At 44.0% G+C, this 13,711-nt stretch overlaps 1 protein-coding gene across 3 annotated transcripts in view; it reads left to right on the top strand.

The window, feature by feature from the left end:
- NME7 (NME/NM23 family member 7) overlaps window positions 1-13,711 on the top strand; it is a 194,191-nt gene that overhangs the window by 115,031 nt on the left and 65,449 nt on the right. For all 3 annotated transcript variants that reach the window (XM_019526785.1, XM_019526786.1, XM_019526783.1), the window contains exon 10: window positions 3,393-3,494. In XM_019526785.1, coding sequence (XP_019382330.1) covers window positions 3,393-3,494 — 102 coding nt within the window. The remainder of the gene's footprint in view (window positions 1-3,392; window positions 3,495-13,711) is intronic.

Raw genomic sequence — 13,711 nt, 5'->3', positions numbered from 1 at the left:
TGACCCCCCCTGCTCTCCCCCCCCCCCACCCCTCCCAGCTGCCCTGCCCACTCCAACTCTGGCCCTTTAAGAGAAAAAAAAAACCCAAAACCTCTGGACTCACCAGATCCTGCTCATTGGGGGGCAATGCCCACTGCCCCCCACCATATGGGGGGCTCTTCCATGAGCCCCCAGAAGCCCTGAGGTCGCTGCAGGAGCTGGTGAGGCAGGGGAAGGGGGGATTGTTTTTTTTTTTCCCTTTAAAGGGCCAGAGCTGGGGTATATTGGGGAGCTGGGGTGGGGGGCTTGTGCAGAGCCCCCCATGCAGCACCCGGTGAGTGGCACTTTTTTTTAAAGGGGCTGGGGCTGGGTGGGGCAGCTATGGGGGGGCTGGGGAAGCAGGCAGTGGATGGGGCCTGGCAGGGGTCCACCCATGGTCCCCTCCCCCCTTCTCCAGCCCCCCCTCCCCTGCTGCCGCTACTTACCAGCTCCAAGTCTGGCTCCAGCTCCTGCTGCAGTGGGCAGGAACTGCCCGAATCATTGAAGCTCTCCAAATCTTTTCTGAATCAATTTGGAGAGCTTCAAATCAATTTGGACTTTTTAATTGGTGCCCTGATTTGATTCGGATTTGGAAATTAGGCCACCAAATCGGGCTGAATGTCCTCCAAACTGAATTGGCACCCAACGCTTTGCACAGCTCTAGATGCTTACTGCAGGGGTGCACTATGCCCAACCACGGTTGGGAGTCCTGCAACTAAAGGGACTCTCTGCCCCAGCAGCTGCTGACTCTGCATCCTGGCAACATCCTGCAGCTGTCAGTATCCAGAGTCCCACAACTGTGGACAATGTGCCCTGTCAGCACACCTACCAGTTCCAGGACCCACCTGGGTCCTGGCAGCTGCAAGGCTTGGCCATAATCTCCCCCAGCCCAGCAAAGCTCTAAAAATTCATTCATATCCTTCAGAATCTGCCATTAGGCACTATGTTTACTACAGCTTGTCTTGCAGTAATACGACTACCAAACTTGGATACTTTAACCAACACCCTTTGGTTGTCAGCCTTCTGCTTCCAAACATAACCATGTAGTTTGGAATAATGTCTCTCCTTGTCACATGTTATTGCTGACTGTATGTGTGGACTGAATAGAGTAGAGGATCAAGAAGACCAACTATCTGCCTGCTGGGAGGAATTTAGTTGACACTAGTCTATGAGTTCAAGCCCATTTTGTCCACTTTTCCCTATTAGCAGTTATTTTGTGTGAAAGGATTTGAGCAAATCCTTCAGATTAGTAGCAGCTTTATGGCAATTTATTGCTCATTAATGGGAGTGTGTACTATCCTTTGACCTGTCATTAAGAGCCAGTAGATGGCACTAACAAGACTTTTCTTGGAATTCTGTTTTTTTGTTTTTTTTTTATCTTTCTTTGTAGAGCATGGAACAAGGTCAGATTATATTTTTTCAGGTGATCTGTACCTGTTGTTTCTGTGAACATCCTGACAATAACAGTTTTGGGGTGAAATACTGCCCTCATTTTTTTCAGAAGGGTAAAGTTTTACCCATGATCTCAAGGAAGTTCATTGGAATGTTACCGTCACCTTATATAATGGTGTTTGACTTTGTCTGTCCATTTGTAGTCTTAATTATAATCGTCAAATACCAGGATGTACACGGTCCATGTTCTTTTGCTACCCTTCTTGCTTCCTTGTTTACCAGTTTGCCCCTGGGGCTGACCTACAAAGAACTGGTATCTGAGTAACAGGATTAATAGCTTAGCTTGTCCTCTCTTCCTTACCTTATTTCATTTTGATGTCTCCTCTCTTCCTCTTTTTTTCATCAGTTTCAGTTCATTTGTTTATTCCAGTTCCAGGCCTTAGAACCTGTAAAACTCATTAAGAAACTACAGAATGCCTGCACTTAAAGCTTACTTCCCAAAACTCACACACACCCTTGTTATTCTGGCACCCTCCAGGCTGATAGAAAAGAGCCTTAGAGAACAGATGAACTTGTCACAGTGATATTAAAGTTCTGATATTCCAGCAGTAAAAGAATAAAGGAAAACCTTGTGACAAGGTATAGAGATTATCTAATGATCAAGGAGGCGAAGCTAGCACTGTTAAGCATGAGGTGCAGATGAAGCCCAGGTGGGAACACTTTAAGGGCCCTAGTTGAGAGAGAGATTTAAGGAGGTTGTTGCTGCTGAGACAATTTGGTGAATTGTCATGGCCTGAACTGAAAAAGACAACCTTATTTATTTATTTATTTTGATTTCCTTTGTTGAAAGTAGTGGGCATGGAGGTCCAAATATTTCTGAGTTAAAGAAAGACTCCAAATAAAGGACCCTTTTTTTTTTAGGTTTTGTTTTTAACCTCAAAAGACAAGTGGCTGTGGCTCACACTAAACCAGCTGGCAGAAGGCACAATTAGCTGACAGTATATTCCAGAGTCAAGGACCCATAGTGAAAAGAAACAGTGCCAAGAAGCTGGTCTCAGTTGCTGTTGTAACATGTATGCAGAAAGGAAGTCTGGATGGCTGCCTATACACATGCTTGGAGGTGTGGGGGGGAGGGTGTTAATTAGAGCGGTTACTGAGCAACTGCTCTAATTAAAATGCTGAAGAGTATGTATTAAGTCTCTGCCTGTTTAAAAATGGCTGTGAGATGCTTTATATGAACATCGTTCAATGAGGTTTACATAAAGTGCCCTGAGGACATTTTAAAATACGTGGGGACTTAATACACATGACGCTGCAGTGATGCTGGAGCATTCTAATGAGAATGTGAAGGGGCCTGCGTATAGGTACTCTAAGGCATTCCCAGTTTCCACTCTACTCCCTGATGTGAGCCCCACTTCCATTAATTTCACAGCTACAAACATTATCTTGAATCTTCAATGACCTAAGACATGTGATGCACCTTTATAAACTAAAAACAATAGTTTGATTTGGAAAGAACCCAGAAGCAAAAATAGACAACATAATGTGTTCCACACAGGATGCAGTGATAGTAGCCTACTGCATTCTGTACCAGCTAAAGATTTTGGAAGATCTTCAGGGTTAGCCCTAAATATAATATTCAGTGTGAAGCAGGTAGAGTTACGGCTTGCTATGGCAGATTCCAGGTTGAAAAGTAATGGTAGCAGACCAAAGACAAAGGAATAAAAACATTTTGACCTCTGCTACTACTTCAGTATCCTAAAGAAAAAGGGGATCCAACTTGATCCCTCTGTTGTGAACTTAAGCAACAAAATGTGAATCAATTTCATCGAATAAGGATGGTGATGGTAACCATCATCATTTCCTGCAGCTGTTTTTCCTAGAGGAAATATTTCCTGATCATCCCTGGTCTTGTTTGTTTTCAGGTGAAATAGAACGTTCAGCAATACACTAACCAATTCCAATTTGCTTTCCTCTTCCAGGAGATGGTCACAGAACTGTGCTCGGGTCCTTGTATAGCACTAGAGATCATTCAGCCCAATCCTCCAAAAATATTCAGAGACTTCTGTGGGCCCTCTGATCCTGTAAGTCATTTGTTGAAGTAAAGAGAAATATTTGAAAAATTAAGGTTTGGCGCTATCAAACTTAAAAAATTGTAGCATTGCATGTCTGCAGAACGCTTTCTCATTTTCTTTTGAAGCATTTAGGCATTGACCACTGCCATTGCTTGAGGCCAAACACTAAACAAGGGAGGCTAAAGATCTGCAGCTGTAGGCACCTCCACTGATCTTGAGTAGCCATGTAATACAATGCCAAAACAATAGGTGAAATCAATTAAAACAATTACCAGGGACTGCACGGCACTAGAATAAGTATGAAAATGTAATGAGCTGATTCTTTTCTTGCACCAGTATAAATCAGATGTTTCTCTGCTGAAGTCTGAGAAAATCCTCTCGTGTGAGAAGAATCAGTCATAGTGTTCTGTGAGCCTGCTCATAATCTCATGTAACTGGGTTTTATTATTTATTTGTTAATCCTCAGCAGTAGACACAGTTAGACACTGTGTGTTTTTCTCCAGGAACTTACTATTTTTTACTGAAAAAACAATATGCTTCAGGCAAAATACACTAGGTTAGAGCCATACAGTTTTTAGGCCCTGCAGTCAGGGCTTTATAATTAAATGTTACAGGGTGTTGTTTTGGTTACATATTGGTTTGAAGTTTCCAGTCCAAAGTATTTTAGAGTATATTGCACTTCCAACTACTAAAACAAATTGACAGAGTTATTCAAACACTTCTGCCTAATTTTAATTACTTTTCCATATGCCCATGCTAAATGCTCCATATCCTGTATTGAGCTGTGGTAATATCAACAGAGCATAAACCCCTGTTATCTGACTGAGAATTAACTGAAGGTCAGTCGCATCATTCAGCAGCAGTACATGCAGTACAGTACAGTGTTCCTGTGTTTATCCTGAAAGCTGCTTTTCAAAGGTTTGTGGTCTCTTGAGACCTGTGGAAGATTGGGGTTGTGTTTTTATTTAATTTTTGTTTCCATATACTTTTCATCTTCACTCTGGTTTGGTTTAACCTCTTTGAACAATACTAGTGAAATCAGAAGATATTCACAAACATTACAACTGTCCCTGTTCAAGCAGTCAGCTCTTGGTTTGTCTTTGAGCTTGTCTGGTCTCGCAGCTAAAATGGGCTCTCCCTGTCACAAAAGCCATTGCTTTGCCTCTGCTGTCCAATCCTTTCTGTTTGTCTCTGAGATAGATATGGCTGTATGTTTCTTAGGCTGCTCCATCCCCTCAACATCCATTGTTCAGTCTTTAGTAACTATAAATTCCAAGCCCTTTGCAGACAAAAGTGGCATAACTGGTTTGCCTAGGCCTCAGCTAGCCCCTGGTACCAGGCTGTTCCCATTTCAGTAGCCACTGAGATTCAAGTACCCATTATTGTTTTTGGTATGCTGGGAAATGACAGAGGCCTTGTCTGCAGAGGTGGTTACACACCAACACAAAGGAATTTGTGGTATAGCAATTTGCATAATAGCAATAAGCTAATAACTTCATGGTATTAATCAGAATTCATGAGTTATATGTGGGGGCCTCGAACAGTCAGGGGAAATATTATTGTACACCTCCTGTAGGCAGACCAAAATCAGGAGAGAGAAATGTTCCCTTTGGAGCAGAGCAGAGCAGGAATTAAATAGCATAAGGTTTGTTAAATCATGGTGTTTAGCAGTATCCCTCCAGCTGCCTTCTCCAACCATTCATCAGGCATGTTCTTAGGTTATCTGTTCTCAGTCTGGGAGATATCTCATGTCAACACAGGAAAATGAGAGGTAAGTCTGGGATCCCAATGCCTGTGATGTCATAGACTTGCTGTCACTTAGGCTACTTGCAGATATTAACAAAAAATGGAGCTTTACTTTAAACTCTGTGCACTCCTGCACAGCTATCAGCTATTAGATAAAATTGCCAAAAAGCCCTGCTGAAGTGCCCAATCTATACAGATGCTGCAGAGCCAGGTCAAAGTAACGCACTGCTTCTTCCAGTAAAGCACTTCTTGGCCTCTTGTGGGCTCAGATCAAGCATAAGCTATGCTTCCCTGGCAAGGGAAACACCGTGACCATGAAGGTTGTCTTCCTAGTTGCTCCCAGGGAAGACCACTCTCCTGGCATGGGGATAGTACCTGCCAAGGTAATGTATAGTAAACCTCCTACGCAGCTGCTAGAGTGGGACAGTCTTGGTTTTAAGCCCACTTTATGGAAATGGGAGACTCCTTCCTGGCTTGGCCCTGGGGCCTTACAGCTGAGGACAAAACTTGGGGGCATCCGAACCCCGAGCCTCTGGGCTTGGACCTGTAAGTAGGATGCCCACCAAAGGTTTTGGAAACATCTGAAGCCCCAGATGGGGGTGGAGGATGTTTGCCAGTAGTAGGGCCACTTATGGTTCTGGACTCTTGGATTTGGAATTCGTTTGGGCTAATTTGGCCTGGAATACATAACATTAAAAATAAATAAATCTGTATATTTAGCACCTCCAGCCTGGACTGGTGAATAGGCTTTGCTTGGAGCTGCTTTGAAAACCATCTGGAGGATTCAGGTTATGCAGATGCTGCTGCTCTCTTCCTATGTGCGCTGTGTTGCTGTGAGCATACTGTACCTAAGTGCTTTAGGATACAGCTGCCTCAGAGCCTGCATCTCCTCTTACATCCCATTGTATTTGGTAGTATTTCTAATTTTTCCTTCTATAAGAAAGCCAGCCAAGTCCAATTAGCTAAAAGCCCGCGTCTCTGAGACTTGTTTCTTCCTTGATGTTCTCAGAACCAGAGTGTTTGTGCCTTTTGGGCAGTGTTGTAAGGAACATTCATATGATCTGACCATTTTTTGTCAATGATTTTATTTGGCTGATGGGTGGCTGTACTGGCTTTCTGTCTGCACAAGTGGATAGCTTTATTATTCCACAGAGATTTCAGACCAATATACTTGCAACAAATCATCAGGTCACCTATTATTGGTGCATGGCAGTGCATTTCCAAAAGGATCTTTTTGGAATTACTGGTCTTCACTGTCTACATGATTAAAATATTTGGGAGACACTGTAGCAAAAAGGAATTCAGGTGTATATTGTTGAGGCAAACTCTTAATCATACTAATGAGGGGCATTAATCCTTGAAGAGTATGTCTCGGGGGGAAAAAATGGTGGGTAGCTTATCTCTCATCAGATTATTGGCCTACAGCCCGGCCCCAGTTTGATGCTATGAGCACATTAATTAGTAAATGATACCAACACTGGGTAGAGGAGTAATCACAACTATATTAACAACAACAGCAAGATCAACAATACTAACAACAATTCAATACAATCCCCTTTATCAACAACAGTACAATCCCAGTGTAAACAGCAACAATAATACAAACCAGAGAGGGCACCAGAGAGCAATATCAAGCTCTTTCACAGCTAGCAGATAGTGTGGCTGCACCTCTCAGCCTCAATACAAAGAGCACACAAAGGGGATATTAGCCTCTCAGGCTTGCACCCACTCTGCATTCACTCACTGAGGCTCAGTCACCCTTCAGTTTGCTGTCACCTCAGGCATTCACTGAAGCACACTGGCCTTTGGCCTCCCAGGGCCTCCAGCCATGTTCAGCTTCCACACACAGACAGGAGACTGGCTACTCCTCCAGCCACTCAACCCTGACTTATCCTCCAGCCACCACAATAGAGGTCTTGGTCCTCCCAGACCCTCACTCTGCACTCACGCAGCTCATCCAGCCACCGATTCCCTGCCACTGCTTACTGTGCATATGGGATACCCACATGCACTAGGCCACATTGACTGTTGACCACCCCTGGGCCCTCCAGGCATGCACCCACCAATTGCACAGCAAGACATGAGTTATTAGTCCCCCAGGACTCTCACTCACTCTCACAGGCAAATCTCAGGGAACACTATCCATGCACAGGGAACACGGATCCCTCAGACCTGCTCCCTTTATACACACAGTTGACAGACACCCGTCAATCACTTGGACATCACACCCTTATGCACATGCATACAGATGAATTGCAACATTCACCTCGCAGGCTTTCTGCTGAAACTTTGAACCATCCAGGTATGCTTCAGCCCTCAAAACTAGCTCATGGTTCAACAGTTCATGTTCTCTGGAACTTTTCTAATCCATCCCTTACCAGGCAGGTGTGACTTTACATCAATATCTTCACTAGCCAGGCTGGGGACACTGTGGCTTGTGGCCCAACAATATGACTAGTTTTTTTTTGGAACTTAGGAAGAATAGTTGCTTCTTGAAAGGAGTTGATTTTAACTATAGATCATCAATTTTTTATCATATACCCAAGAAAGAAACATTTAAAAGAAAAAAAAAGCTAGGGTTTTAATCAGTTTTAAAAGGAAATAAAACCTTTATATAAAGTGCCATGAGTTAGAGTGGGGGTACTCATATTCGTCAGCGCCCTTAATGCTGAATCTAGAACATAAAGCAGCAAGCAGTAGCTTTACAATGTCACTTAAATAGGAAAGGAAATCAGACTGCTAACCTGTTACCCAAGTTTATTATTGTAAAGTATGAGGTGGGATATGGGGGAGAGCTGGGGGAAGAAACTCCATGTGGCTGACAAGCAACACAAGGAAGTTTTCAGTAATGATGGATGTTTGCTGTCTCATCTGGGTCAGGAAGCAAGGGTCTAGCACAAGCATTCACACACTGAACTCTGGGGCATGGGGGAGGGCAGTTAGGGAATTTGTTCTCTGCAGAAATCTGCTGGGATTGGAGTTTTAATTGCACATTGTTTGCTTGTATATTTTTGGGCTCTGGAAGAGTTAGGGCTGTTTGTTGCTACATAGGTCTAAGTTTCACTTCACTTTTGCCCTCTTTTGGTTCAGGTTCTTGATCTGTGAAATAGCTAATGACCTCAGGGTTGCTGTGGTGATAACTGTTGCACTTACAAACGATTTTAAACCTGGGGATTTTAAACCTAGTGCTTTAAGAATTGACACAACACTCAGTTGACTAATAGCAGAAAGGTTTGCTTTAATAACTACCAAAAAGCTACAAAACTAAATGACAGAAAAAGACTCTTTCTTAATATTCAATACATGAGCTATTACAGTCCTTGTACTATTTTATCTGCAAGAGATCTTTACCCAAGCAGGCAAGAAGCAGTTCTTATCTTCACAGCTTTCACAGAGTGTGGTTTCACAGCTTTTGCTCATGGGCTGGGTACAGGATGGAGTCTTGATCTTGCCTGGATTGCACACTTTGCTGGCAGTTTTGTATCACTTTTTTATGCTGTTTTAATTCTATAGCTTCAAAGCATTTTTCCTTGATGGCTGGTCAATTAAAGTCCGAACAGAACAGGGAGGACAAGGGTGACCATCACATTGCAGTTGTTAAATTGCCTGGCTCCTGTTTTTTGATTTGTCCAGGTGTGAAGACTTGTGTTTCTTGCAGCTACTGTCTAGCTTGGAAATTAAATATGATGGGTCTTGAGTGGCTAAACAGGAGGCACTGGTTACCGGACCCATCTCTGGGTATTTGTTTAACAATGGGGCAAATTTGCAATAGCTTGTACTGGTGACAGTTCAATTACAAAACTCCAGACAGACATTGAATGATTGAGACTTGGATGCCTGTTTTGAGAAATATGAGGATGTGTTTCACATACAGGACATCTTTCCTTTATTCAGTGCACCTTTTACAGGTGTTGCTTGAAATGTGTATTTAGTCTTTTGTCTTCTTTAGTTGCTAGTTCAATTGAAATGTATTTTCCTTGCTTTCTTTAGTTATACTAGCTCAGCCTCTCTCTCTTGCTTCCTTAGCTTGGCTATACACGTGATGAGTGTGTCAGATCTCTGCCAACAATTTTCCTTTTTAGAGGAACCATCACTCATTATTTTATGGCATGGGTCTGGTTTTGGGTGCCACAAGCTCCATTTTCTCCTAATGGGTTGCAGCCATAGCGGAGATTAATTTTTCTTGTGGCAGACTTGTCACCACAATCCAGTCTTGCCCCAGCCATAGTCTTGCATTTTTGTACAAGAGGCACTGTCCAAGTTTTCACAGCCATCAATAGTTAAGATTTTAAAACACTTTTAAGATATAAAATGCTCAGTATTGTTACCTCTTTCCCTTTGTTCTCTGAACCTTTGTATGTGCAGGACCAGTAGCCTACACTCAACTTTGTTTCCTGGCTTTTTGCACTGTGCTTGGGTGGTTGACAAGTTTTCTGTTTGTGAGTTGCAGGTCACAACACTCTTATGGAATGTTATTCAAGTGATTGGTCCTGCTGTAATGCCTTTGTGTAGTAGGTTTAAGAGGAATTTAGGGCAACTCTAGGAAATTGTAAGCTGAATTCCTTTCCTTTCAGGATTTAAAGTCTCCAATTTAATATTGCAATACCAAGTTTGGTTATTTTCTTTCCTCCTAGATGGGTACCAGGTGAAAGAGAAGGTATTCCTTATGGCTTAGCGAGCAGAAGCAGGAGCCAGGAGGACTGGGTTCTATTACCAGTTCTATCTCTGACATCCCTGTATGATCCTGGGCATGTTGTTTCATTTTTCTGGACCTCATTGTCTGAATCTGTGAAATGAGAATAATGACAGGACCCACTTCAGGGTTGTAGTAGTATTTACAAAGGCCTTGCATTTCTTGGATGGAAGATGACATGGAAGTGCAGAGAAATTTTTGTTAATTGAGGCCAGAAATTTTTGGAAGAGTGCTAAGTACCTTTGGACATTTATGTAGTCATAAGTTCATGGTCTGTGTCAGGTGTGGCCAGTCTGTGGCATGCATGCCAAAAGTCGCATGGACAGCATCTGTATGTGGTAGACAAAAGACTGGAAGGGGACAGCGGCAGACAGGGCAAGGAGCAGAAAACAGAGCAGCAGATTGGCATGGAGCGCAGGGCAGGAAACAGAAAGCAAAGTAGCAGATCAGGCAGGGCGTAGAAAGGACAGCAGCAAGTCAGGGAGGAGAAAGAGATTGAAGTAGCACTAGGGCAGGGTGTGGGGCCAAAGAAGTTGGCCCCAGCTGATCTAGGTCAGTGTTTCTCAGTCAGTGGGATGCGAAGGTCATGTAGGTGGGACTTCAACTCATTGCCCACTTGAAAAAATCATGATTAATATAATACTAAAATGCATGTAAATCTAAAAACACATTTCCTGAAAAAAGTAGGGTTTTGTTTTTATCATGATGGGACCAGGGTTTTTTGATAAAATGGTTGGTGGGACATAAGGTGCAAAAGGTTAAGAACCGCTGATCTAGGTGACTGTTTTCTGAGATGCAAACCCAACTACATTAATGCTCAAGAACAACAGCTGTAAAAAGAACACGGACTTCAAGTGACTAAGCATTTTTTTCTACCTACTACTTATTTCGTAATGGATTGCTCTGCACCCTAGCTGTGATTGTTTTAGTGTTTGCAGAGAACTACATTCATATGTTTAAAGAGGGATACTGTATACGAAACTAATTCTTTGATTCAGAATTTTGTATCATTGATCACCCCTTATGATAACCCGAATAAGATTTAAAAATAAATCATTCAACCACAGGCCATTGTCAGCTACAGTACCAAGCAGATCAATAACAGGCAGCAGTTACTATGTCATGCTGTCTGAAGTCTGTAGTGCAAAGGACATGATTGAATTGCTGAAATGTTATTTTGGGTCAAACATCTGACTTGTCCTTTTGATGTTTAATGTCCATACCAGTGACTGCAGGTTTAATAACAATGTGATGCAAACTGCCATAGCCTTTCAGTTCAAACCACCATAGCTCCCTACCCCACCTGACTTAATGGTTTGGTTTTTATCATGTGGTTCCCTTTTCCTGATCTGGTAATACAAAGGATCTGTAAAGCCAGCAGATCTACCCAAGATTCCCTTCTCTCTTATCCTGTTCCCTCCTCTCCTGCACCTTAGTACATAAGGATTATTAGGTTTATAATAAAAAAGGAGGGAGATGTGGCTAGAAGAATAGGGTGCCATAGTGATCCCAAGCTGAAGAGCCATTCCCTTAGGCATATAACCAGTTGGTGTAGTTTGGAGCAGGATTGTTCATCTTCTAAGCAGCCAGACTGCATGCCACACATACTGTACACCATGAATGCCTGCTGCCGCACTGCTGCACTGTATGCCCATGAGCCCCATTCCTCACTGTGTGCCCACCTCCCCCACCCCAAACACACATGCAATGGATACCAACAGCCTTCCCTCTGCCCCTGCACTGTGTCCGTAACCCCCACCATTGCACTGCACATCTCAGGCTCCCTCCATCTCCTTACACTACACCACACACCCCAGGCTTACCCTCTGCTTTCTGTGTTGCTCCACTGCCTGCCCCCTGAGGCAAGGGCAGGAGGTGGGAGCAGGAGACCAGAGGCTCTGACTGCTATTGTAGGTTGGGCAGGAGCCAGGGAGAGGACACAGTTTAACTCCTCATGGGCTGCCAGTTGAACAGCCCAGGTTTAGAGAAACCCTGAGCCTGCTCTAAACTATGTTAGGAGCTGTACTGATGCAGACTTGGCTCTTTATTGCTCTTTGCCAAAGCTGTGTCCACCACACACTGGGTGCATCTACACCCTGCCTACTAACAGACATGTTGATAATGCTAACTCTGCAGCCTGTTCTGCAACTTCTTCCACTTGCTTCTGGCTGAGCTTCCTCAAATTCAGTCAGCCAACAAAACCCCTAAATCGGTTTTACCTTAATGGAGATGTGCCATGTATTAGCAGGCATCTACTACCTTGATTCAGTGTAAGATGCCCTGGTTAGAGGTCTGTCTTTCATGCATATTATCCAGAATCCACCTTTCCTCTCTGGGGAATTGTATTGGTATAGGAACCCTTTCATAGATTCATAGATGTTAGGGTCAGAAGGGACCTCAATAGATCACTGAGTCTGACCCCTGCATAGGCAGGAAAGAGTGCTGGGTTCAGATGACCCCAGCCAGATGCCCATATGACCTCCTCTTGAAGACCCCTAGGGTAGGGGAGAGCACTACCTCCCTTGGGAGCCCATTCCAGATTTTGGCCACTCTAACTGTGAAGAAGTTCTTCCTTATGTCCAGTCTAAATCTGCTCTCTGCTAGCTTATGGCCATTATTTCTTGTAACCCCCAGGGGTGCCTGGGTGAGCAGAGCCTCACCAATTCTCTTCTGCACCCCTGTGATGAATTTATAGGCAGCCACAAGGTCGCCTCTCAACCTTCTCTTGCGGAGGCTGAAGAAGTCCAGGTGCCCTAGTCTCTTCTCGTAGGGCTTGGTCTGCAAGCCCTTAACCATACGAGTGGCCCTTCTCTGGACCCTCTCCAGGTTATCCACATCCCTCTTGAAGTGTGGCGCCCAAAACTGGACACAGTATTCCAACTACGGTCTGACCAGCGCCCGATAGAAGGGAAGTATCACCTCCTTGGTTCTGTTTGTCACGCATCTGCTGATGCGTGATAAAGTGCAGTTAGCTTTGCTGATGACTTTGTCACACTGATGACTCATGTTCATCTTGGAGTCCACTAGGACTCTGAGATCCCTTTCCACTTCTGTGCTGCCGAGCAGGTGATTTCCTAGGCAGTAGGTGTGGTGGACATATTTCCTCCCTAGGTGCAGCACCTTGCATTTCTCCTTGTTAAATCGCATTCTGTTGTTTTCTGCCCATTTGTCCAACCTGTCCAGGTCTGCCTGTAGTTGTTCCCTGCCCTCTGGTGTGTCAACTTCTCCCCACAGTTTTGTATCATCCGCAAAGTTGGACAGAATACATTTCACTCCCTTGTCCAGGTCACTGATGAAGACATTGAAGAGTATTGGTCCAAGGACCAAGCCCTGCGGGAGCCCACTGCCCATGTCCTTCCAGGTCGATACCGACCCGTCCACCACCACTCTCTGTGGGTACAACCCTCTAGCCAATTTGCCAGCCACCGGACTGTGTAATCATCCAAGTCACAGCTTCTTAATTTGTTCACCAGTATGTGGTGGGATACCGTATCGAAGGCCTTCCTGAAGTCTAAGTAAATGATATCTACCCCTACTCCTGCATCCAGGTGTTTTGTAACCTGGTCATAAAAAGAGACTTGATTAGTCAGACATGATCTACCTGCTACGAACCCATGCTGGTTTCCCTTCAGCATAATTTTTCCTGCTGGGCTGTCACATATTTGAGCCTTAATAATCTTTTCAAAGACTTTGCCAACGATGGAGGTGAGACTGACTGGCCTATACTTGCCTGGATCCTCCTTCCTCCCCTTCTTGAAAACAGGGACCACATTGGCCCTTTTCCAGT

This window comes from Gavialis gangeticus, unplaced genomic scaffold, assembly GCF_001723915.1.
Source record: "Gavialis gangeticus isolate Ggan-Ray unplaced genomic scaffold, GavGan_comp1, whole genome shotgun sequence".
Lineage (NCBI taxonomy): Eukaryota > Metazoa > Chordata > Crocodylia > Gavialidae > Gavialis > Gavialis gangeticus.
The sequence above is the reverse complement of the archived record's forward strand: the minus strand, read 5'-3'. Positions and strand labels throughout refer to the sequence as shown.